This window comes from Nansenia antarctica (genome assembly GCF_963989245.1).
Source record: "Nansenia antarctica genome assembly, chromosome: 14".
Taxonomy (NCBI): Eukaryota; Metazoa; Chordata; class Actinopteri; order Argentiniformes; family Microstomatidae; genus Nansenia; species Nansenia antarctica.
Genome location: NC_137684.1, coordinates 30,735,106 through 30,761,477, shown reverse-complemented (window position 1 = coordinate 30,761,477; position 26,372 = coordinate 30,735,106). Strand labels below are relative to the sequence as shown.

The 26,372-nt window shown below is 44.6% G+C and overlaps 1 protein-coding gene across 1 annotated transcript in view; it reads right to left on the bottom strand.

The window, feature by feature from the left end:
* nup160 (nucleoporin 160) overlaps positions 1–26,372 on the bottom strand; it is a gene marked incomplete at its 5' end in the record, with an annotated part of 33,538 nt that extends 7,166 nt beyond the window's left edge. The window contains 24 exons of the mRNA XM_080544787.1: positions 745–840; positions 1,198–1,320; positions 2,937–3,035; positions 3,702–3,771; positions 4,588–4,750; positions 5,217–5,287; positions 5,642–5,778; positions 6,173–6,333; positions 6,671–6,801; positions 7,149–7,314; positions 7,713–7,812; positions 8,122–8,292; positions 8,799–8,882; positions 9,575–9,643; positions 9,819–9,903; positions 10,070–10,167; positions 10,579–10,815; positions 17,942–18,056; positions 18,561–18,636; positions 19,144–19,366; positions 20,880–21,090; positions 21,485–21,593; positions 23,627–23,720; positions 26,286–26,372. Of these exons, the coding sequence (XP_080400913.1) occupies positions 745–840; positions 1,198–1,320; positions 2,937–3,035; positions 3,702–3,771; positions 4,588–4,750; positions 5,217–5,287; positions 5,642–5,778; positions 6,173–6,333; positions 6,671–6,801; positions 7,149–7,314; positions 7,713–7,812; positions 8,122–8,292; positions 8,799–8,882; positions 9,575–9,643; positions 9,819–9,903; positions 10,070–10,167; positions 10,579–10,815; positions 17,942–18,056; positions 18,561–18,636; positions 19,144–19,366; positions 20,880–21,090; positions 21,485–21,593; positions 23,627–23,720; positions 26,286–26,372 (2,976 nt within the window). The remainder of the gene's footprint in view (positions 1–744; positions 841–1,197; positions 1,321–2,936; positions 3,036–3,701; positions 3,772–4,587; positions 4,751–5,216; positions 5,288–5,641; positions 5,779–6,172; positions 6,334–6,670; positions 6,802–7,148; positions 7,315–7,712; positions 7,813–8,121; positions 8,293–8,798; positions 8,883–9,574; positions 9,644–9,818; positions 9,904–10,069; positions 10,168–10,578; positions 10,816–17,941; positions 18,057–18,560; positions 18,637–19,143; positions 19,367–20,879; positions 21,091–21,484; positions 21,594–23,626; positions 23,721–26,285) is intronic.

Sequence of the window (26,372 nt, the reverse complement as noted above, 5' to 3'; positions counted from 1 at the left end):
GTGTGCGGTCAGAAAGGGAGAGTTGAGTGAACATCCCGTAGCCCAGTCTAACAAAGTTAAACAAACTAGTGTTTCAGAGTTGTTTGCGGCTGTTACGGCATATGAAAAGGGCTCACGAAGGCACCGTGAAATAACAGATTCCAATGAAGCTTTCCTAGATGGTTGTGTGAAACAAACCACCTGAGTCAGGTTAGTAATGCTCCATCACATCTTTTAATCTGAAGCTTGATTTTAAAGCAACCCAACTTTAAAGCAACCCAATGTAAGTTTAGTTCTTTCACTCGTAGCTCGGGCTGTGGGGGTGCTAGAGGAGGGAGCCTCTAAGTCCCCTGAAGACGTACAAACAAACTGCACGTTGATACGACCTTCCTAGCCGGAGATATGGCCACACTTTACAAAAACTTCCTCTTTTTTTTGCTATTTAAACAAATAATAATCGCAAATTAATCGCAATCGCAATATCTGTCCAAATAATCGCAATTCGATTTTTTTTTCCCCAAATCGTGCAGCCCTATCGCTGACTAAGACTTTAACGGCAAAAGCTAATTGGACTCAGGCTTCATGAAATCCTAATTTTCCTCTAAGGATGAGCACAGGGGCGGCTGTGGCGCAGGAGGTAGAGTCGCCGTCTAATGATCACAAGGTTGGCAGATCGGTGGTTCGAGCCCCGGCTGGCCACATGTTGAAGTGTCCTTGGGCCAAGCAGTAGTCCTTGGAGCAGCAGTGTGTGTGAGGAAGCCTAACCTGACTCCTGGGGTCGTTGACGGCCTCTGTGATGGCCAGGGTGGCCAGGTGGATGACCAGCTCAGGTAGACCGACATCCTCCAGCAGCCGCAGCACCTGAACACACACAACAATAAGGAAGTACACCGACCGTAGCAAAAGCATTACGGCTAAAAAAAGCAACAGGCTTCCCACACCTTCTGAAACATCAAATTCAAGCACCTTTCAAGGACTTTCAAGACTCAATTCCCTCAAATTCAAGGACCCAACACGGCATAGTTTGAGACAGATCTAGATGAGAATGTATATAATAGGAACTATCCGCTCACAGACAACAATTAAAAAGAGAGGCTTGAATGTGTGAACACTAGATGGTCTCTTGCCTTCTCTACCACAGCACAGCAAAACAATATATTGTGAAATATGTGTAAAGTTAAGCAATACAGAGATGTATTTACTAGTTGAGGAGCTAACCTTGTTGTAGTACTGTAGTCGCGGGGCGGACGCTACTGCCTCCTCGTCTTCAGCTCCCGTCAGCTTCAGGAGGAACTCCTCCTTCTCCACCTCTGTCGCCGCCTCCTGGAAGCACTGCAGCGCCTGAGGGGGAGAGAGGACAAACAGTACGGGACGTAAAAACACAAACCAAAAAAACCACAGCAACAGGGAGGAGAGAGAGAAAGAACGAGGGAGAAACAGACATGTAAATAAAATTAGGGATGCACGATATTATCGGCACCGATATTTATCGGCCCGATATTGAGGAATTAATGTTTATCGGTATCGGTATTTATTATAAAATTTAGCCGATATTTAACCGATAATATGAAGCCGGAAATATTTCTGCTTCCGGTTTCCGCGCTCTGCTTCCGGGTTCCGCGCTCAGGCACGCAGTTTGTATAGACGAGACGCGAGCGAAACATGCCTTCCCCGGTGTGGACATTCTTCACAATTTCTAAGGCAGATGTTGCGTTTGCAATTTGCAATACATGTTCAACAAAAGTTCGGAGAGGAGGGCAAAGGTCTACGAGTTACAACACAACGAATCTAATAAGTCACCTGAAGAATCACCATTGCAAGCACGCTGTATGGAAGGAATATCAAGCACTCGTTGTAGCAGTACACGTTAGCCCAGCCACGAAAAAAAAATCCGCGGTGCCTATTGAAAACGCATTTGAAAACAGCAGGAAGTTCACTCGAGACAGCTCAAAGGCTCAAGCCATCAATGAAAAAATAATGGAGTTGATGGCCCTCGACGACCAGCCTTTCTCTGTTGTAGAAGATAAAGGATTTCGCCAGCTAATTTCACATTTAGAGCCCCGGTATGTACTCCCAAGTCGCCGCTATTTTGCAGACGTGTGCCTGCCGGCTCTGTATGATACAGTCGCCACACACATCCATAGTCTGATCGATACTAGCGTAAGCCAGATAAGCTTTATTAAGCATACTAGTGTAGCCTACTATGTGCCTTGTATCATTCTGTTTATCTGCAGACTAAGCAGCCATTTGGCACTAGTTTCTAGTTCTATACAACTTTTGGTTCTTTAAAAGTCTTTATTTTTGTATTGACTGATGCACAAGGTGCACTTTATTTTTGACACTTTTTTGATCTAATTACTCTTAGGTGAGCCTTTTTTGTTTTCATAAAAGGAGGCCAGATCTTGGCTAAAAAAAGCATTGTGCACTGTATAACAGATTCTGTTTGTTAGAGGAAATAATAAATGAACATTTGAAGACTCAGAAGTGTTCTCTTTGTTGTGTTAACAATAGTGATGTAAGTTAGATTTGGTGAGATCACTATGGAATATTAAATCATCAATCTTTGCTCACTACATAGCCTTTCTTACCTTCAGGTGTGCATGAACTACAGGTTATCAACTGTGAAATGATATCTGAATGGTCTTTATTGTCATTGATATAGTACAGGTACCAAACAACGAAATTTGGGAGGGGGGCTCCCCTGGTGCTAGGAAAGAAAAAATAAAATAATAATAATAATATCGGTATCGGCCACGAGAAGCGGGTAAATATCGGTATTGGTATCGGTTGGGGAAAATGCATATCGTGCATCCCTAAATAAAATGATATTCTCCCCCGTAGAAATGTGACTTTCAAAGATGGGGAAAAAAAAAAAGTGTGTGAGAATAGGGTAGACATGCTGAAACTGGAAAACAACACAGATAGACACACACACACACACACACGCACACACATACCTTCTGTCCTTCTCCGTTAGCCAGGTAACACTGTCCTAGCATGAAGCGACAGGAGCCCACGTTCACCTGACACCACGGGCCGATCAGCCTCACGTACTCCTGGAGAGAGGCGGGGGGGTTCAGATGTCTCAATAGCTTTTTAAAAAATGTAATTACATTTTTAACGTGTTGAGTTGAATCTAACTTCAAGACGGTGCTTTGGCTTATTGGATTGAACAGGAGCGGGGTCACAGGGTCAGGGGACTGAACAGGAGCGGGGTCACAGGGTTAGGGTTAGGGGACTGAACAGGAGCGGGGTCACAGGGTTAGGGTTAGGGGACTGAACAGGAGCGGGGTCACAGGGTTAGGGTTAGGGGACTGAACAGGAGCGGGGTCACAGGGTTAGGGTTAGGGGACTGAACAGGAGCGGGGTCACAGGGTTAGGGTTAGGGGACTGAACAGGAGCGGGGTCACAGGGTTAGGGTTAGGGGGCTGAACAGGAGCGGGGTCACAGGGTTAGGGGATTGAACAGGAGCGGGGTCACAGGGTCAGGGGACTGAACAGGAGCGGGGTCACAGGGTCAGGGGACTGAACAGGAGCGGGGTCACAGGGTCAGGGGACTGAACAGGAGCGGGGTCACAGGGGGTTAGGGTTAGGGGACTGAACAGGAGCGGGGTCACAGGGGTCACAGGGTCAGGGGACTGAACAGGAGCGGGGTCACAGGGTTAGGGGACTGAACAGGAGCGGGGTCACAGGGTTAGGGGACTGAACAGGAGCGGGTCTCACCTGTAGTTGTGTGTACTGGCAGTTCCCCATCAGACACTCAGCGAACTGGAAGCCGGTGTTACTGGGCCAGCTGGGAGAGGCAGGTGAAGGACCAAACACTCCAGACCATGCACAATTCATTGCAAAAGAATGGTAAATGGACTGCACTTATATAGCGCCTTTTTTGCTGCTCCAAAGCGCTTTACAACGGCCTCTCATTCACCCATTCACACACACATTCACACACCAATGGCGGCAAGCTGCCATGCAAGGCGCCGGCCCCGCTCACTGGGAACAATTTTGTGTTTCAGTGTCTTGCCCAAGGACACTTCGACATGTGGCCAGCCGGGGCTCGAACCGCTGATCTGCCAACCTTGTGATCATTAGACGGAGACTCTACCTCCTGAGACACAGCCGCCCCAAATAGGCCATGTTTAAAAATAAAATAAAAACATGACGACTGCCATTGAATAGCTTGAGATGAAAGTCAGTCTTGATCAAATTATGTGGATCATTGAATACTGGATTTGTTGCCAAGCAACGAATGGTACAGTGCATGTGGGTTGTATGGTTGTATGGTACAGTCTACGGTGCATGTGGGTTTTCTCAGAGGGGGAGGGAGGGCATTGGCAGATATAGCAAGGCTAAATATACACAAACTCTAAACATAAGGAGGCTTTTCCTGAAGGACTTAAGAGCTAGGGGCTCTAGCCCCAACTGTAAATGTAAATTAGTTTTTTGGCACATTGCCATCGATTTAGAGCAGGCCTCAACCAAACGCTCAGTTAACAACACCCCCCCCACCCTCTTGGACTAAGCCCCCAATGTTTAAAGATCCTAGCAGCGCCTCTGGGGACAGCCTTGCTCTAGCAACATTTGAGCTAAGCTAAGCCCATGTAGAGGATACAGGAGCTGTGCTAGCTGGGTGACCACGCTGGAGATCATGTGAGGCCAGTGGAGCAGGGCCTGGCCAGGGGACATGCTCTGCTGCTGGGAGTAGATCTGGGAGACGATGGCCTTCCTGGCGATGCTCTGGTAGAACAGCTCCACCACGGTCTGAGGCCTCAACACTGGACGACACGGAGAAAGAAAGAGAGTTTTTTTTAGTATACGTACACACTGGTTTTGTTGTGTGCCCACACCTTGTGAAACATCACATTCAAGCACCTTTCAAGGACTTTCAAGACTCAATTCCCTCAAATTCAAGGACCCAACACGGCATAGTTTGAGACAGATCTAGATGAGAATTTATATAACAGGAACTATCCGCTCACAGACAACAATTAAAAAAAGAGAGAGAGAGAGAGAGAGAGAGAGAGAGAGGGGAATTCAAGCACTTTCAATGACCCATGTCTGTTTTCAAAAACTTCTAAGACGTTGATTTATTTTTCTCAAATTCACAAACTTTCAAGGATTTCAAAGACCCGTGGAACCCTGTGTGTGTGTGTGTGTGTGTGTGTGTGTGTGTGTGTGTGTGACTGCCAAGCCTCTGAACTGGTCCAGTCCATCTCACCAACACAGACCCTGGGTACTGACCTGATCTGTTGGTTATCAGCGCCGGGGAGTCCGACAGCTCCAGGACTGAGAGGTGCTGCAGGTTGGCATCTCTGGAAGGGAAGAAATCAGTTACTAAACTTTATTATACAACAGTTCCGACCAAGTAATTTGATTGGACAAGAGACATTCCATGAGTGCTGAAATACAGTATAACAGCACTGGGACTCACTGCCATACAGACAAAAAAGGAAGCCAATTGCTTTTTTTTTGTTCCAGCTTGTTTCATTTCCGTGTAAATAGATGTGGTCGGACTGATTTCCTTGCAAGATCAAATTTTTAAGACCTGGCACCTCGTTTTTAGACAGAATAACTAAAGTCTGGGACAATTTTTAGGCCGTAAAAATCTGATTGTTGGATTTTAGACTTCAAGGCTTTTTAAGACCACCGTGGGAACCCTGACTTACATGATGTCCAGGGGGACGGAGGTGGCCAGGCTCTGGCTGATGTGCTTCAGCAGGTAGTAGGAGCAGAGCAGGTGGGAGCTGCGGGGGATCAGGTCCTGCTGCAGCTGGAGGAGCTGGGCCCCCCCCCCCAGGAACACCTGGAACGAACGAATGAACGAACACACAGAGACACAGACACGCACACAGAGACAAACAGACACACACACACACACAGACGACACACAGACACAGTTTGAGTTGATGTGGCTCATGAGCTGATGTGTGTGTGAGGGAGAATGAGAGTGTGCGTGAGTGTGTGTGTGTGTGTGTGTGTGCGTGTGTGTGTGTGTGTGTGTGTGTGTGTGTGTGCGTGCGTGCGTGCGTGTGTGTGTGTGTGTGTGTGTGTGTGTGTGCGTGCGTGCGTGCGTGCGTGTGTGTGTGCGTGCGTGCGTGCGTGTGTGTGTGTGTGTGTGTGTGTGCGTGTGTGTGTGTGTGTGTGTGTGTGTGTGTGTGTGCGTGCGTGCGTGTGTGTGTGTGCGTGCGCAGACTCACGTCCCCCCCCAGCCTCAGGTACAGCTGCTGCAGGATGAGCAGGTCCCTGCAGATGAGCACGCGGGTCATGGCCAGCTGACACACCGCCTGGCACACCACCGTCACCGCCACGCTGCTGCCGTACAGCTGCGACAGACTGACCCGCAGACTCAGGGTCTGGCCTGGGGGCGGATAGGACAACAACAATGAATCAATAATACAGGGTTCCCACACCTTCTGAAACATCAAATTCAAGGACCCAACACGGCATAGTTTGAGACAGATCTAGATGAGAATTTATATACCGGTAATAGGAACTATCCGCTCACAGACAACAATTAAAAAGAGAGGCTTGAATGTGTGAACATTCCACTCCACACTCCAGGTCTAAATGATGCTATAGCGTTAGCTGGATGCTAACCTGTAAGTCTAAATGATGCTATGGCGTTAGCGGGATGCTAATGATGCTATGGCGTTAGCGGGATGCTAATGATGCTATGGCGTTAGCGGGATGCTAACCTGCGCTGAGCCCCTCCCCCCCGGCCTCCAGGTCCGTCTCCAGGTCCATCTCCCTCAGCAGGACGGCCATGGCCGCCAGGGGCTTACGCAGGTCCTGCAGCTTGTTCTTGATCTCCTCGATCACGTTGTCGCTGCGCAGGGAACCACAGGTCATTAACAGGTTATTAACAGGTTAGTAACAGGTTATTAACAACCATTTAAACTCTGTCACAACTTCTTAAATTCTATTGCTCCTGTTTTATATGAAAGTCCCATTATTTAACTCTATTGCTCTGACCAGATTGTATTTTATCCATTTGTTGTTGTTGACTTGGTGGTGTTTTATTGTGTAATTCTGCTGTTTGTTTTAACTGTCCAAACTTGATGTTTTTAAGCTTCTGTCTTGGCCAGGCTTCCCTCGGAAAAGAGATCATGGTGTCTCAATGGGACCGACCCTGGTTAATTAAAGGCTAAAGAAAAGAATGTTCCTGTGACTGACTTGTCGTTGGCTATCAGGTGCTCCAGCACCAGCTCAGCGGCGCCCTCTGGTGGCTGGAGGTGCTCCAGGGCCTTCTCCATCTCGTAGGCCATGTCCCCCGGCACCGCCTCGCTCACCAGACGCAGACACTGGACCAGCTGCAGCACGTCCCGGCCCACCTCAGGGTCTGGAATGGATAGAGAGGAAACTGAGATGAGTCTGGAGCCAGAATGGAGCCAGAATGGCTGCTCTGACGCCTGAGGGAACAGGTGTGTTTCAGGAGGTGTTACAGAGACCAACACTGCTGCTGTTTACCCCAGAGAACAAACATGTTGGGTTACCTAGAGCATTAGTACTGGCAAAAATCAAGTGATGTTGTTTGAAGATATTAGCGAGTTGTTTGTCCGAGTTTTCTGCCTGTAGTGACTTTTGCTGTGATATGATTGGACAATTTCTATTTTGGGGCGTGGCTTAGCGATAGGTCCATTAGGTGTTTGGAAGCCCTCAGGCGACGTGTTCATAATGACATGGGACACTGTACTCTCAGAGGCTCACACACAGACATGCATTAAAAGAGGCCCTTACCCTCAGCCAGCGGCGTCTCCTCGTCTGCTAACAGGTACTCGTCGAAGGACAGGTACAGGTGGTCCACGGCGAAGCAGGGCAGCAGGAACGACACAAAGCCCTGTTAACAAAACACACAAACACAGTTTTCCTACGGACACGTCCAGAACACACTAACAGAACCAGTCCAACCACATCATCTGTTGTGATGCACAAGAGACAGGCAGGGGGGGGTGGGTTTATATAAGGGTTGTGTTTGGGTGAGGTGTGACAAAGACTGTGTGTGTGTGTGTGTGTGTGTGTGATACCTTCTTCAGCACACACACCATGGCGGTGTGAGGGTTGACAGGCAGGGGAGTGGGTTTATATAAGGGTTGTGTTTGGGTGAGGTGTGACAAAGACTGTGTGTGTGTGTGTGTGTGTGTCATACCTTCTTCAGCACACACACCATGGCGGTGTGTGGGTTGACCAGCAGGCCCAGGGGGGTGGACAGCGCCTCCTGGTACTGCAGACAGCAGGCGTAGAACTTGGACCAGAACTCCACCTGCAGCTGTTTGTACTCCTCCTGAGAGAACTCAAACTCTGTCACGCTGCTCTGCAGCTGGGGGGGGAGAGACAGAGACATGGAGACACATTAACACACGACATGGTCAAGAAAGGAAGACGTGGGGACAGATTAAGACACAACCTTGTCAAGACAGGAAGCAGAAGGCAGAGAGACAGAAGGAGCCAGAGGAGTGAGAGAGAGAGAGAGAGAGGGATCACGGTAGAGGAAGAAGAAGAAAAAGTGAGTCACAAGCACAACATGTAAGAGACCAGGCAGAGGAAGGGATAGGCAGGGTTCCCACACCTTCTGAAACGTCAAGTTCAAGCACCTTTCAAGGACTTTCAAGACTCAATTCCCTCAAATTCAAGGACCCAACACGACATAGTTTGAGACAGATCTAGATGAGAATGTATATAATAGGAACTATCCGCTCACAGACAACAATTAAAAAGAGAGGCTTGAATGTGTAGAACACTAGATGGTCTCTTGCCTTCTCTACCACAGCACAGCAAAACAATATATTGTGAAATAAAGTTAAGGCAGTGTCAGCTGAAGCCTACCTCGCTCTCCACAGATATGGTCACCTCTTTCTTCAGCAGCTCCCAGGGAAGGTCGACGATCCGCTCAGAGCCTCTCCGGAAAATCTGACAAGACGGGAAAGAAGAAGAAGAAAGCCTCAGGTCAACTCACAGCCTCGGTAACCAAACCCCGCTTCACTCGGTGTCAAAACATCCTCCTGTTGATTGGCTACTGAAAACAACTCAGTTTGAGGTTTCGGGGGGGGGGAAGAATCAACTTCTTCATCTACATTGACAGTAAAGGGGGTAGCGGTGGCCTGGTGGGATAGTGAGTCAGACTGGTGATCAGATTGGAGTTCAAAATCCCATCTGGGAACACCACCGCTAGTGTGCCGTTAAGTAAGGCTCTCAGCCCTAAGTTACTCCAGGGAGACTGTCTAACCCTAACCCTGAGTAAGGCACGTAGCCCTAAGTTACTCCAGGGAGACTGTCCCTGGAATCTCTAATTGTAAGTCACTTTGGATAAAAGTGAAGCTGAAATGGTTGAAGTGAATGTGATCAGTATCAGTATCCTGCCCACCCAGACTAACAGACTAAAGTTCAGTTTCTTCCCCGGGGCCATAAGTGCACTAGACTCAGCTAAGATCCCCTCTGTAACCTTTTATTTACATTTTGTGTCTCATTCTTGTTTTTTATTATCTTAGGACTATGTTTGTTTGTTAGCACCTAGGCTTGCATTTAAATGTCGTTGTAGCTGTTACCATGACAATAAAGATCATTCATTCATCAACGGCTGTGGTCTGACGGATGTCTCTTACCTGCAGGGCTTTGACGATCGCAGAGGCGGTGAAAGACATGGGGGAGAAGAGCACATCCAGATAGGTCTCCTGGAACACACCAGAGACACCAGATACACCAGAGAGGGGATGGGTTAGACGTCTGTTTGTTTCATCCCTGTTTGCTTGTTTGTGTGGGCTTTTGAGTGTCTAGGAAAGTGGGCCACACATACAATACACATCAGTGGAGTTGTAAGGGTTTTGTTATGGTGTTTGAGGGTCTTACCCGGGGGTCCTGGTCGACTCCTATGTGGACCTCCTCTTCTGGAGGCGGCTGGACAAACACCTGGTTCCACTGGCCTGCCACGTTACTGTGTGTGTGGGGGGGGGCAGACTGGATTATACACTATAACCCTCATCTCTCACACACACACACACACACACACACACACACACACACACACACAGACAGACACACAGACAAACACACAGACACGTGGTAAAAAAACAACAACAAAAAAACATCATCATACTCACTGTTCAAAGTTGATGTATTTCACCACGGTCTGGTTGGCGTCGTCCAGCCAGAGGCCCCATATGTCCGTGGACGTGAGAGCAAAGTCCACCAGCGTCTCCTGTGGACAGCACACAGAGGGTGAGGGGTGTCGACATCGATTAACACAATTACAATAAGCAACACTTCTGATCATGCCACACTTTTTTTCCCCACAGAAAGACACGCAGAGACTAAAACTCACGTCACACCTGAGATTTCATGTCACACCTGAGACCCCCCTACCTCCCCGCCCCTCCCCCTCACCTGCGTGGCGAAAGCGTTGGAGATGTGCTCCAGGCTGTAGCCCCTCCCCCCTCCCTGCCCCTCCCCCGTACCTGCGTGGCGAAGGCGTTGGAGATGTGCTCCAGGCTGTAGCCCCTCCCTCCCCCTCCCCCCCCCTCCCTGCCCCTCCCCCGTACCTGCGTGGCGAAGGCGTTGGAGATGTGCTCCAGGCTGTAGCCCCTCCCCCCTCCCTGCCCCTCCCCCGTACCTGCGTAGCGAAGGCGTTGGAGATGTGCTCCAGGCTATAGCGGTTGTTGTCTGTGGCGACCAGCTGCAGCACGGTGAACTGTCCCCGCTGCGGCACGGCCAGGAACACGGCCAGACACAGACCCGTGGAGGGGGAGAACGCCAGGCGCAGGCGGTGGCCCTGGGCGGGGCAGCGCTTCACCCCCCTGCACACAGGCATGTACTCCAGCATGTCTGCCTCCATCAGACACACCTGGTCCTGGGGGGGAGAGGAGAGGAGAGCTTTAGATTAGTATTATTATTACTATTATTATTATTATTATTATTATTACTATTATTATTATTATTATTATTACTATTATTACTATTATTATTACTACTATTATTATTATTATTATTATTATTACTATTACTATTATTATTATTATTACTATTATTACTATTATTATTACTACTATTATTATTATTATTATTATTATTATTATTATTACTATTATTTTTATTTTTTTCAACAATATATTTATTGAGTTTTTTGAAAAAGATAAAACAAATCTTGAAAATAAATAATTAGTAATAATGATATATGTATATACTGTACATACAAGCAGATAACTCACCAGAATTGCCATACACATGTAGGCCTATATATAGTACGTACATTGATGAAGAGGCAATCATATAACTGAGCTCATATATACACATACAAAATAAAAGGGAGAGAAAAAATAAAATAAAGGTAAAAAAAAAAAACATAAATACAAAAAAACAAAAAAATAAAAATAAAAATATAATTATATATATAATAAAGAAAAGGGTACATTGCAACAGATACATTAATTATATCCTACTCTACTCCTGGTCAATTCACACACCTGTTCAAATGGTTTATTGCAGAGTTTACATTTGTTCACGCCCAGGTTCGTCCATCCAGTGTGATAAGTCCTTGTCCTCCAGATATTTTATGAATGGGCCCCAAATACTTTGGAATCTTTCCTGCCTGTCTTTGAGTGTGTATGAAATTTTCTCTAATGGTAGACACCGAGACATCTCCCTAAACCATTGCACAATACTTGGTTTACCTGTGCTTTTCCACGTTAGTGCTATTGATCTTTTGGCCTGTAAAATACACATATCCATAAAGATCTGTTCACTGCATTTCATCCTGTGTCCCTCTGGATAAATGCCAAGAATAAACAGCTTAGGCTCAACAGTAATTTTAATTGACAGAATGTCCTGTATTATTATTCCAAGTTCTTCCCAGAATTCTTGAATTCTTGGACATTCCCATATACAATGAAAGAATGTACCCTTGTCCTCTCTACACCTGTTACATAAGTCTGGAATGTTGGGGTTAAATTTATTGAGTTTTTCTGGTGTTATATATACTCTCATTATCCAATTGTACTGCAGAAGCTTTAAACGAGTGTTAGCGGTCTGGGTTTGAGCTCTTTTGCATGCCTTGTTCCATTTTTCCACTGATATATCCTCTTGAAGGTCACTCCTCCATGCTTTCAATTTGGGTTCTGAAGATTCTAGTGATCTAGCAATCAACAAATCATATACATCCGAAATAATTCCCTTTCCGAACGGATTTTTAATTAAAACTTTCTCCAATGAGGATAGAGCGGGTATGGCCAGGGAGTGATTTTGATTAGAATAAATAAAGTTCCTGAGCTGTAAGTACTTAAAGAAATGCTTGCGAGGGATAGAATGTTTGTTTACTAGAATTTCAAATGATTCCATATGCTCATCCTTTGAGTCGAATATGTCATTAATTTGTGTTATTCCTTTGTCAGCCCATAATTTAAAGCCCCCGTCTGCCCTACCTGGCACAAAGTAATTATTGCCCCAAATGGGACTATAGCGAGAGAGAACAGGTGTTTCCGACAAGTATTTTTGTACCTCGTACCATACAGAAATCATGTTTCTCAATATAGGGTTCGATGTTTTCCTTTTAAGGTTTTTCGGATTATCAGAGTATATATATGTCGGCAGTTGGAGCCCTATAGAGTTACACTCAATGTCTTTCCATGCTGGTGAAAGTAGTCCTTCTGTCGAGTAGTAAAACCTCATAGTTCTGATTTGAGTTGCCCAGTATTACCACAACATGTTTGGGCATTGTAGGCCACCTCTGTCATAAGGTAAATACAGAAGAGACAGGCGAAGTCTGGGGCGTCTATTTTTCCATATAAAGTTCGTGAATAATGTCCTTAGTCTAGGAAATAAGTTTGGGGGAGGCGGCAAGGGGATGTTTTGAAAGAGATATAATAGCTTTGGGAGAGTGTTCATTTTCAATATATTAATTCTGCCTATCTGGGAAATAGGAAGAGATGACCATCTATCAATTGATTCGCAAATAGAATTTACAACAGGGCTATAGTTAGTCTGTACCACTTCTTCTAACCTGTGAGTAATTTGTATTCCTAAATAAGTAAAGCTGTCAACTGACTTAAAGTGACCAATATAATTGGGTGGGTTCTCTCTCTCATTCGAATTAAGCAGTAATATGGCAGATTTATGGCTATTAACTTTGTACCCAGAAATATTGCCGAATCTTTTAATGAGGTCCATAAGAGCCGGGATCGATTCTCCCAGATTTTTAAGGAACAGGATTACGTCATCCGCATAGAGAGCTATGCGATGTTCAAGTTGACCTATAGGTATGCCTGATATTGATGTGTGATTTCGTATTGCAATTGCTAAGGGCTCAATTGCCATCGTAAATATGAGAGGGCTCAATGGACACCCCTGTCTGCATCCCCTGTTGATTTTAATTGGCATAGATATATTGTTGTTAGTAATTATTTCTGCATATGGTTCTTTATATAATAATTTCACCCATTTACAAAAGTTTTCTCCCAGCCCAAATCGTTCGAGAAGCTCAAACAGGTATGCCCATTCCACCCTGTCAAATGCTTTCTCAGCATCCAATGACAGGAAAGCTGTATCTGGTAACTCTCTTTGGGAATGTAAGATATTTAAAACCCTTCTTACGTTATGAAATCCCTGACGACCCACAATGAACCCATTTTGGTCTCCCTTTATGATATCTGGTAGAATAATCTCTAATCTTTTTGCTAGAATTTTGCAGAGTACTTTTAAATCTGAGTTGAGGAGGCTGATTGGCCTCATGTTTTCGCATTTATCATTTGATTTTCCAGGTTTAGGAAGGAGAGTAATCAAAGCCCCTCTCAAGGAGGGAGGGAGGATCCCTTCCCGAAATGATTCATTAAACATCTCAAGAAGAGGTTTCCTTAATTTAGATTCAAATTTCTTATACAAATCGATGGGTAGGCCGTCTGGTCCTGCCACCTTCCCAGATTTCATGCTCTTTATTGCCATAGTGATGTCTTCTAAGGATAAGTCGTCACCCAGTTCCATCCTTTCTTCCTCTGATATACTAGGGATATCAATATTATTTAGGAATAGCTTTTGGTCTGGTAATTCTGGAGCTCTTTCGGAACTATATAGTTTTCCATAATATTCTCTAAATGCCTCATTAATTTTAATAGGATCTATAATAGAGTCATCATTATGAGTCTTGAGGTTGGTAATAGCTCTTTCGGTTTGAAGTTGTTTTAAGCGCCATGCCAAGATTTTTCCTGATTTTTCCCCTTGGTCAAATATAGTTTGTTTAAGTTTTAAGAGATTATCTGTAGCTTTTGCAGTTGACATTTCATTATACTGTGTTCTCAACAATAACAATTCCTGGTGAGTTTTTGGATCGGGATTTTGATAATAATTTCTCTCCAAAACTTTGATTTTTGACTCTAACAATGTAAATTTTTGTTTAGCTCTTTTAGATTTAGAACTTGTAAAACTAATAATCTGGCCCCTAATGTAAGCTTTAAAAGCTTCCCATCTGGTGCTTGCAGAAGTCTCATCTGTGTTGATTATGAAAAATACATCAATTTGTACCTCAAGGAAAGAGATTAGATCTGGGTCCCGTAGCCAACTTTGCTGCAATCTCCATTTTGGTGGATCCTTTTTCAAGCCTGGGTCTACATAACACAAATTATTTGGGGCATGATCTGATATCAGAATACTGTCATAATTACATTCCTTGATTCTAGACACCAGGCCTGCAGAAATTAAGAAATAATCAATTCGGGAGTATGTTTTATGTGTACTGGAAAAACACGAATAGAATAATACCTCAGGGTTTCTGTCTCTCCATATATCTCTAAGATTTAATGTCTTGATAAACTGATGTATAATTCCTCTGCTTTTATTATGGGACTTATCAATATGTGTTAACCTATCTTTAGAGGGATCCAGTGTACAGTTGAAATCTCCTGCTATTATATATTGACCTTTGAGGGTTGATAGAGTGAAAAACAAATTACTGAAAAATTCAGGGTCATCATTATTTGGCGCATAAATGTTGACCAGGTTGAGAAGTTCTGTCAGAAGCATGCCTTGAATTATTAGGTATCTACCTGCCGTATCAGCAATTATCTTTGTGACATTAAGAGGAATAGATTTATGTACAAGAGTCATGACCCCTCTTGCTTGAGTGTTAAAGGGCGCTGAGAATACCTTACCCTGCCACCTCCTCCTAATCCCAATGTCTTTGTCTTTTGAAAGATGTGTTTCTTGAAGAAAAATTATTTGGGAATTAATACTTTTTAATCTCCCCATCACCTGCTTTACCTTTTTTATTTTTTGTAGCCCTCTGCAGTTCCAGGATGTGAACTTGATGTCTAATTTACCAGTCATAGATAGCAATACATTTGTAAATTCCTTGTATCATTGTGCAATAATGTAAAGAAGAAAAAAAAAGAGGTCAAAAGAGAAAAACGAAGAAAAACAAACAAACAAACTGGGTCTCTCAACAAACTAACCGAGACCCCCCCAATGCTCCAGAACTGAGCATTCCCCCCACCCACCTGTTCACTCCCATAACGCTGAAAACTACTCCACACCGAGTGAGGAGTAGTGAGGCTGAACTGATTAATCTCCTTATAAAGAGTAACCTTCTCCCTCCACTAAATGTGAAATAAAAACCTAATTAACAAAGTTGGTATATTGGTCAACCACCACTAAATGTTAAGTATAGAAGCCCATTGTGAATTGTATATTATAATAACTAAAGAATGTGGATCAGCAGTTGACACCCTGAAAATAACTGAGCCCAAACTGAGTTTGAGCGGCATGTTATGGGGTGTTGCTGTTATAGTACATACACATACATGTGTTGTTCAGGAAACAGTGCTGCTCGAATAGTGCATTGTGGGATTATGAGTTTTAGTGTACTTTTTTTGTTACTTTCTGACCTACCGATCTACTCTAATATCCTCAAGGGAAACACATTGGCATATTAATCGCTTAAATAGACACAATTCAACTTGTTTCATGTAACTTGAAAAAACGAATAACTGTGAAATAACATTGTAAACCCGTATCATGGGTCTAGCGTAGCATTGAATCATTGTTGACGGTGAACTGTGTTCGAGTAGTGCATTTTGGGACATTGAGTCTTAACGTGCGAATTTCTGAGCTACTCTCAACTGAATGACCCCAATATTTTCTCCGAAAACATAATAGTATGTTAAATCACCTAGACACACACAGTTTAACTGGTTTGCAAATAAACATATAAGAAAAAAGAACAATATAAACCAGTGTTAGAGCTCTAACATGACGTTGCTCGTTATCAAAGCCAGCAGTAGTGTATCATATACTCATCCACTACCGTTCTCTTCTTGGATTCGTTTGATGAAACTTTCCACTTCTGTCGGTGTGCCAAAAGTTTGTGTTTTGTCCTTGTGTGTCACCAGCAATCTAGCCGGGATCAACATGCCATGTCTTATCCCCATGCTACGTAATTTCTGTCTGGCCGAGTCGAATTCCTTCTGCTTCTTGTGTTCTCCTGTCGCTAGGTCGGGGTAGAAACGTACTGGTTTGTCCTTGTGTAGGATTTGTTTTTGGGCTCTGGCTGCTCTTAATACAGTCACCTTATCTCTGTCGTTCAGGAATTTCATGATCATCGTTCTCGGAGGCGCGTTGCTCTCCCGTCTCTGACCAATGCGATGAGCTCTCTCCAGTGTGAGTTTGGATCTTAGTGCTGCGAGCCCCAGTGTCTCCGGTATCCAACTCTCGAGAAAGGTGCAGGCGTCGTCTCCCTCCTCTCCCTCCCGCAGGCCAACGAGTCTCAGATTAGACCGCCTGGCTCTTGATTCTAGGTCTGTCACCTTGTCTTCCAGCTCTAGTTTCTTTCCCTCCAGAGAGTGGACCTTAGCCTGGAGGACATTCACCTCATCCTCCATGTTGGAAATACGGACCTCTGCATGTGTAATTCGTTCCGTACATTCTCCCATATCTTTCCTCAGTCCATCAATTGCGACCAACATTTCTTCATGTCGGTTTGCAGACTCGGACCTCAATTCTCTGATAGCTTCCAGAATCCTGTCATATTTTCCCCCTTCTTCCTCGGCAGTTTCTGTGATCCCCGCGCTGCTCGAGTTAGCTTTAGCATCGTCCTTGTTTCTAGGAGAGCTAAAGTCCATAATTTTAGATTGTACTTGTGGGTTCTTTCGGGTACTCGGTTTCCCTTGTGTAGACGACATCTTTTACGAGTGGTATGGCTGATTTGCGTTGACTTTAGCTAGGTTTGTAACAGAATTTGTTTGACGATTTTAGTGGAGGTGAGAAAACCAGTCTTCTCAGCACGCCGCCATTACCGGAAGTCAGCCATTATTACTATTATTACTATTATTATTACTACTATTATTATCATTACTATTATTATTACTATTACTATTATTATTACTACTATTATTATTATTACTACTATTATTATTATTACTATTATTATTACTATTATTATTATTACTATTATTATTACTATTATTATAATTATTACTATTATTATTATTACTACTATTATTATTATTACTACTATTATTACTATTATTACTACTATTATTATTACTATTATTATTATTATTACTATTATTATTATTATTATTATTATTCAGCAACTAACAGGGTTCGACTTTAACGCTTGCTCGGAAAAACATTCGCTGGCTTTGTTTGCGTGAGCCCGACGACACTGCTAGATCCTGGATATGTGTATCGGTGTTGCAGGAAGAACAACAGACGTCTAGATCAGACTAGATGGTCGTAGAGTGCAGGGGAGTTAGCTAGTTAGCTCGGATCATCTAGTCTGGTCTGGCGCCTGCGCCGTCTGTTGTTCTTCCTGCACACAGGTAAACATATCCAGGATCCAGCAGCGTTGTCAGTCTCGCACAAACAAACACGGCACATTTTTTACTTTTTTACTTGCTCTGGGCAAGCGTTAATGTCGAACCCTGACTAACTTTCCAACTATTGTTCTTGGTGCTTGGTTAAGGATGGGTTGGTGGTGGTTAACAGTGACCCACCCTGTATGACCACATGCGTAGTTTGTGATCCTGACACAGGGCGAAGATGAAGGTGTCGTCCTCCAGCTCTCTGACGGCCAGACTGACGGCCAGGTTCCCCGGGCTCTGGTCCCCCCTGTCACCACGGCAACAAGACAACAAGGGTTAACAAGGGTCAGCATGACAACAAGGGTCACACAGTCAACAGGTTGGAAGAAGGAAAACTAATCAATGGCACTAAGGTGGGTTGAACCTGAGGGAAATAATACACTTCAAGTCAGGTTATGGAGATTTGTGATTCTACTACAAAAGAATGAGCTTCTCATAAAAAGAAAAAATATATATATAATAATGTAGCTCTACCATTAGTTTGCTTAGGTGTTTGTTTATATCAGAGTGGGCCTCAATTCTGTTTTCATTCATGACATTTCATGCTCGCTATATATGATGATGTTTCTAATAAACTTGACTGGAATACAAGCAACAACTAGGTATTGTCTGACCATGGGGTTAGGGTGAGGTCTGACCACAAAATGTGACTGACAATGAGGCGGGGATAACAGAAAGGGGTCAGGGATGATGGAGAGTTTACGGAGCTGAAGAGTCAGTTATGGCTGTTTTACAGAAGCATCTCTCTGACCTGATGGCGGTGGGCATCCAGCCAGCCAGCCTCTGCATGACGCTGCTCCTCTTCAGCTCCAGGATGGTCACGCTGCCTGAGAGGAGGACAGGGAAGAGACTACCACTCAGACAGTAGCCTTGTCCGCGGTATAAGCTAATCTAGTTTTGTGAGCCTGCTAACAATGTAAAATAGTGTTCTAGTTAACTAGGTAGTCGTGGGGATTACTCACCCAATCCATTGTATTGGAATATTTTGGCTTGACTCGCGAGTGTGACATTTATTTACATTTTTCAGAATAAAAGTCTGAACATTTGGTCGGTGTTGCCAACTTGTTTCCCCTTTCACTAGCTAGTGCTATAAACTAACTATAAACTAGCTAAAACTAGGTAAGACTTTAAGAGTCATTTTAACCGCCATCTACTTGTCCCTTACCCTGGGTGTCGTGGGGTGGGGCAGGGTGACTTACCCTGGGTGTCGTGGGGGGGGGGCAGGGTGACTTACCCTGTGTGTCGTGGGGGGGGGCAGGGTGACTTACCCTGGGTGTCGTGGGGGGGGGCAGGGTGACTTACCCTGTGTGTCGTGGGGGGGCAGGGTGACTTACCCTGGGTGTCGTGGGGGGGCAGGGTGATGACCAGGATGCCCCCGGCGGGGGAGGCCAGGGCGTAGTGGGCCTCGCCCTCTTGGCTGAGCCAGGCTGCGGAGGCGCTGGGCCCGGCGGTCTGTCCGGCCGCGTTGGGGATGACGGCGCTGTGGGCCGGGTCCTGCAGGCTCAGCTTGCCCACGTCTGTGAAGATGGACTGCATCTGGAGCTCCGTCACCAGCTCCTGAGGGAGGGGGAGAGGGAGGGAGAGAGAAATGGTAAACAGACTGCACTTATATAGCACCTTTTTTGCTGCTCCAAAGCGCTTTACAACGGCCTCTCATTCACCCATTCACACACCAATGGCGGCAAGCTGCCATGCAAGGCGCTCACTGGGAGCAATTCTGGGGTTCAGTGTCTTGCGACTCGACCTCCTGCGCCACAGCCGCCCCATGAGGTGTTTGGGAATTTACAGCCTTTTCGAAGAGTGGCTGTACCATATTTACAATATAACACAGCCCTAGTATAATATAGTGTACCATTAGCAGATTGGCAAATTCAAATGGCGGTCAATCAATTAGTAAAGTATTTGAAGAAGAAAATAAAAAAAAGATTTATTGAGTATCAGAATGACACTGACGCAGTCAGGGGAGGAGGTTAGAGTTCCACTCTAGGGCTGGGCAAACGATCAACATTTCTTTTTCGATAATCACAAGAATTAACGATCAATTATCGATTAATTGATAAGCTTTTTTTTCATTAAAACAACGCCTAGGGCAGAAATAACAAGCATGTTTTCCTTGGGGAAAAAAACGTTATTCTTGATTTCTATGCCCCTGGTTATGGAACGTCGCGATGGAATAGGATATGCTGGCTCGACTATTTACATGAGCGCACGAAATCCTCTACCCTCGACAAAACTGAGCTGCAGAATATCTGTTTCGATTAATTTGCAGATGGCCATCGTTACTTTCTCTTCTCGTTGTGCATCACACCTCCCGCGTATTAGATGAGACGTGATGGAGGGCTGAGAAGGTAGCGAAGGAGCAATCAGGGTCGGATGTACTGTTTGCAGGTGGTATTTCATCGGGGTCGTGTTGTATTTATATGTCACTGCGCAGTGTTTGCAATGAGCGGCGTAACTTGTTGCATCATGCCGTACTGCGTTGAGAAATTCAATGCGAAGGCAAATGCAAAGTTAATTTCTCACACATAACGTGGACAAACTAATTTCCACTCAATTTATTAATGAATATCGAACATGTGACCATTCACCTCCAGCAGTGGTTCTCAGACATGTTTAGGTTAAGTGTACCATACATTTTCACTCTCTGTGAAGTTATCCCCCCTTGTGAAACATCAAATTCAAGCACCTTTCCAGAACAACAGACGGTGCAGGCGCCAGACCAGACTAGATGATCGTGGAGTGAAGATATTATTAAAGCATACGCGATGCGACGGGTGATCGACAGGCGTGTACGCTTTCATAATATCTTCACTCCACGATCATCTAGTCTGGTCTGGCGCCTGCGCCGTCTGTTGTTCTTCCTGCACACAGGTAAACAGATCCAGGATCCAGCAGCGTCGTCGGGCTCACGCAAACAAACCCAGGGAATGTTTTACTTGCTCCGGGCAAGCGGGCAAGCGTCACTGTCTAACCCTGAAGTCACTTTGGATAAAAGCGTCAGCTAAACAGCCAGTACAGGTCCACTCACGCTGCGGTACATGCGTGTGGGGTGTGGTAAAGGTCTACTCACACTGCGGTACATGCGTGTGGGGTGTGGCAGCACCAGCCTGTGGACCGTCTGGTTGGTGAGGATGAGGATGATGACATTGTTGAGGGTCTCCTGGATGTGGACGCCTCCGGGCAGCAGGGGGCAGTGTGTGATCTTGAGGCGCACAGCGTTGTTCAGCAGGTTGGTGTCCAGAGACTGCTCCACCAGCTGCACCGTGTCCCCGGAGGTGGACCTGAAAGAGACCAGGGTAACCATGTAGCCTCCGTTAAAGCGTTAGCATACACCTGGAATGTCCACTGGAACTAGACAGGGTGGCTGAGCTTGGGTGTCTGGCCTGGGAATGTCCATACTGTGCCAACCTCACTTTGAGGAATGGACCTATCGCTAAGCCACGCCCCAAAATAGAAATTGTCCAATCATGTCACAGCAAAAGTCACTACAGTAGACCCACTCACATTTTCTTTTCATTGTGATAGAGATAGTAGAGATATGACAGGAAGGATGGGGAGAGAGAGAAGGGATGAGAAGCAGGACATGTCCACGGCCGGAATCAAACCGGGAACCCTGCGGTTACGTGGTCAACGCTTAGTCCGCTACGCCACCTAAGCGCCCCAGGCATTACTCACCAGTGGATGAATCTGTTGCTTGTAATGGAGAGCAGTTTCCCACTTTCCTCATAGTGGAAGCCTCCAGCGCTGTCAGGGTACTTGACCCCTCCAGGGAAGGCATTCAGACCTGGGGAGAAAACATTCAATAGTTGTGGGAAGATCCATCAGATCACAGCTTAAGAACAGGGGTTCCCTGCATGGACGTCAGGGGAGGCGGGTTGCATGCATGCGGCTGTGTCTCAGGAGGTAGAGCCGCCGTCTAATGATCACAAGGTTGGCAGATCAGCGGTTCGAGCCCCGCCTGGCCACATGTCGAAGTGTCCTTGGGCAAGACACTGAACCCCAAAATTGCTCCCAGTGAGCGGGGCCGGCGCCTTGCATGGTAGCTTGCCGCCATTGGTGTGTGAATGTGTGTGTGAATGGGTGAATGAGAGGCCGTTGTAAAGTGCTTTGGAGCAGCAAAAAAGGCGCTATATAAGTGCAGTCCATTAACTCCATTTACCATGCAAAGTATGCAACTGTCAGTGGTGAAAATAAGATGGCTTAAAGTAGAATTGTCACACAAAAATAGGGCTGTTACGATTATTCGACGTCGTCGACGTCACCGACTACGTCAATACGTCGGTTAGCGTAATATGCGCCGGTTAGTCGTAAACAAACAAAATGGCGTTTTTTTTTTTTTTAACCTTTATTTTACCAGGCGAGACAATTAAGTGTATGAGTGAAAAATTGATAGCTACTAGCTAATGTTACACAAGCAATGTAGCTCACCACAGTTCGTATGTCTTGTCTTCTGGTGTTAGTAACGTTAGCTATGTAGCTGGCTAGCTACGGTAGCCTATTGTCATTGTGGTGCGAGCACCTACTGTACGTTATCTAGCTCGTAGCTCGCATGCTACGTTAGCATCAATTTAGCTAATCATAACATAGCAGCGAGAGTAACGTTAGCTAGCTATGTGTTGTGGTGATGGACAGACTTCTAAATGGCCATGTTGGCATTCAAGTTGGCTAAACATAGCAGTGAGGTGGAGACAAATACGTTTTTGTTTTTGTTTTTTTTTACAGTACAAAAATTATCGTTAGACTTAGCGATAAATTAGTCGTTAGACTAATCGAATAGTCGATAAAATAATCGCTAGATTAATCGTTAGAAAAATAGTCGTTTGGGACAGCACTACACAAAAACAAACAATCAAACCAATGTAGTCACCTGGCACACTCAGAGCGGGTCGCCGGCCAGCCTAGACAGGTGACTTCACATAGATGTGACAACGTGGATAAACTGAATATCTGGCTAGATGTCTATTTTGCTAAACGACAGATTAGTGTTTTCGTGAGCAGGGAATGCAAACAGATAGCATCTTCCTCTATGCAGTCCTATGTACAGATAGTGGGAGACTTTGCCATGTATTATAAAATGACACCGCCAAGACAGTTTAATAAAACCATTCCTTCACTGACTCTGACTGTTTTGATTGACATCTGATGATTTTTATTGACATCATCATGACACTAAGTAATGTCCAGAGGATAGCACTTGAAAGCATTACTACTTAAAACACTTATTTCCAAAGTGTTGGCTATCCTCTTGACGGGCATCAAGCTTGCCAAATTATTTAATTAATTTTGGTAATTGCAAATTCTACAAAATCTAGCAAATAAAATGAGTTACATTTGACTAATCAATGATGAACTGTGGGTGGGAAACATCTAGGGGCATATTAGGCTGTTTAGGAGCTGATGGAGGCACGTTTTGGCTCTCCATTTTCTATGTTTTTGCTACCGTTTATATATATATATTTCATGTAATGCTGTCTACATGCCTGATATGAACCAGCTCACCCGACCACCCCATAAGTAACGTGTAATGTCTAGTGTATGTCTAAAAAATCAATAGAAAGAAAGAGTTACATGTGACTAGATTGAACAGCGCGACAAAGCACCCGCAGGTAGACCAGACCAGAGATCTTATGGAGATGGAACCTCATCATTCTAAGCTCACGTTACACAGAGGCATGGTTAATGGTCAGGTACACAGGCCCAGGGTAGCATGGCGGGGAGTCACGACTTCACCACATCCCCAAAGCTTCTGTGACAAAACGTCGCATGTCATCAAACACACAGAGGGAGGACATGTTAATACAGTTAATAAAGGTTTACCTAGGTTGACGGGTATATCTCTGAACCGGGGCAGAGTTTCCCTCTCGAACCCGCAGATCTCTATGTAGCTCCTCTCCAGGACCGCCATCTTACCCTGCCGCGGGGGGTTGTGGGATCGACAGGAGGACCGCGTTCTGCGCTTTCAAACATTTAAAGTTGCAGAGATCATTTTATATCCACCACCGTTATGTATTTTTAAAAAATGTTTAACAATATATTTATTGTTTTTCAGTTTGCAAAATCACATCAAATTGTACAACAGTACAAAACACAGCAAAAAATGTTCACCCTGTTCTCCCGCCCATAACCCCATCCCTAACAATTGAAAAGACACACACAAAAAAGGAAAAAACCTAAACAATAAATAAATGATATAACCTAAAGAATATTAATAATAAGTAGTAATAATAATAAATTAAAATAAATGAATATAAAAGGGTGCATTCCTGGTCAATGTACACGATCATAAAGCTACTCTACTCCCCCAGAGCTTGTTCTTGTTGAAGCAAATTACCAACATTAACATTATGCCTTAAGAAATACTTAAAGGGCCTACCATATGTATTATTAACGGTTTCCACCACTCAGTCTCTATGAGAAAAAACATTTGGAAAAAAAGACATTGTAATATTAAATGTTTTCTAGGCATAATGTCCCAAAAGGAAACAAAGAATATAGGCTAGATCAGGGGTGCTCACACTTTTTAGGCTTGTGAGCTACTTTTCAAATTACCAGCTCAACAAGATCTACCAACCAAATAAAACATAATTGCCATTGCTGCGAACACAAAAATGTACTGTAATAATAACAAATTAAGGCCACGCTACACTGTTTCAAAATCAAAGAAGAGATTTATTAAACTATATAACAAATATTCACACTGGTAGTCCATTAACATTAACTCAGGAGCTCTGAGTGGTTTACACCAGACTGGCCAGTGCCAAGCCAGGTGCCATCGACATGTTGGACAGGTGCGTGTGTGGCAGGTGCGTGTGTGCAAGGTGCGTGTGCAAATAGTGTTGAAGGTGGGGAGAGACGCTCAAGAACCCGAGACGCGCATATCTTCTTCTTAATCGTTAAATGAGCGAACGTTTTTTTTAAAGGTGTTTCTGTCAAAAGTAGAACATATTTATCAAATACTATTTCTGAAATTGCTTATAGGGTGCAACCGTGGCCCTAGGTCCCTATTGTCACCTAGCTTCGTTATCAGTAGGCTATGCGTGGCCTATAATGGGCATATAAATTAGTACAGGTGCATAGTACATTCACAGGTGTCCAAGAGAGGCTCTGTGTTCTAGAGTGCTCAGAGAGGCTCTGTGTTCTAGGGTGCTCAGAGAGGCTCTGTGTTCTAGAGTGCTCAGAGAGGCTCTGTGTTCTAGAGTGCTCAGGGCCTCTGTGTTATGACGACTTCGACTTTTCGGTTTTGAAGTGTGGGAACTACAAACATACATTATACATAGATAGGCCTACACGTGTGATTGTTACCGGTTAAGTATATATGTACATTTACTGTCCAAATGAGCGTCTGACGAGAAGGTAAAAGTGACAGTTATAAAAAAAAGTTAAAAGTACATGTCACACAACTCGGGTTGCAGCTCCGACTTGGAGGTTTCTAGTGGATATTTAACTTGTTTCTCTGCGTTTCCTACAGCTGTCGTATAGGCCTACACGCTGGGCGGGTTTCTTGGTGCTTTATTTCCATCTAGTGACAATTATTGGAATAATCCTTTATTTTTTTAACTTGATTACTTAAAACAATATATACACAGTACTCAAGTTGTAAAAAAAGAAAATCAGGGAGGATGGTGGATTTTATCATATGGGCATCCCCACAGTGTCAGTGACTTCAGTGTCAGTGACTTGGTGGTAAAAATAACATTGCATGTGTGCGTGCCCCCCCCCCCCCCCCCCCCCCCCATAACTAAATGTGTAAATAGCAGTAATACCACGTTCATTGATAAAATGACATAAGGGATGGAAAGGGGGGATGGCAGTTTTAGAAGGGGGATGATTTTGACCGTTTTTATTTCAGGGGGTTAGAATGATTACACAACAATGCGCTCTCTTTGCTACCAGTTCTACACTGCTACATTTACATTTACATTTACATGTTTGGCATTTAGCAGACGCCTTATTCCAAAGCGACTTGCAATCAATACATTCGACTAACCACTCAGTATAACCCACACAGAATAACCTCTTAATTGTTTCGTGCTTTGAACTTTATTGTCATTGACAGAGTTAAAATTGGTTGGGTTTGTTTTGGACAAATCATGCCCCTCAGCTCAAGAAACCTGTCACACTGTCTTTGTGATGTCATAATGTATTATTATTATATTATTTTTAAATTGTCTTTATTACATTCTATTAATGTCTTATTCATATTTTATCAGTTCTCTTTTACCCTTCTAATTCCTACTTAGTTCCATAACTGCTTATGTTACCAGTGAAGACAAGAGCAGGTGATCTCCAATTGATAGCGGGTTTTATTGTGTGGCTCTGTGCGGACAGACAGACAGACACGCAAAATGAGAGAAAATCATTCCGCTTAGGGAGGGGGGAGGGAGGGTGAGGAAGGCACCCTTACCCCCTCCGTCCACTCTCCCCTCCATAAGGGATGAATGATTTAAAGTAACACCGCCTGCCGAGCCCAGCCTACCGGCTCGGTCCTACTGCCTCCTCCGGCCTCCCCTCCTCCTCCTCCTCCTGGGGCGCCGGCGGCGACGGACGAGGCAGCTGTCTGCAT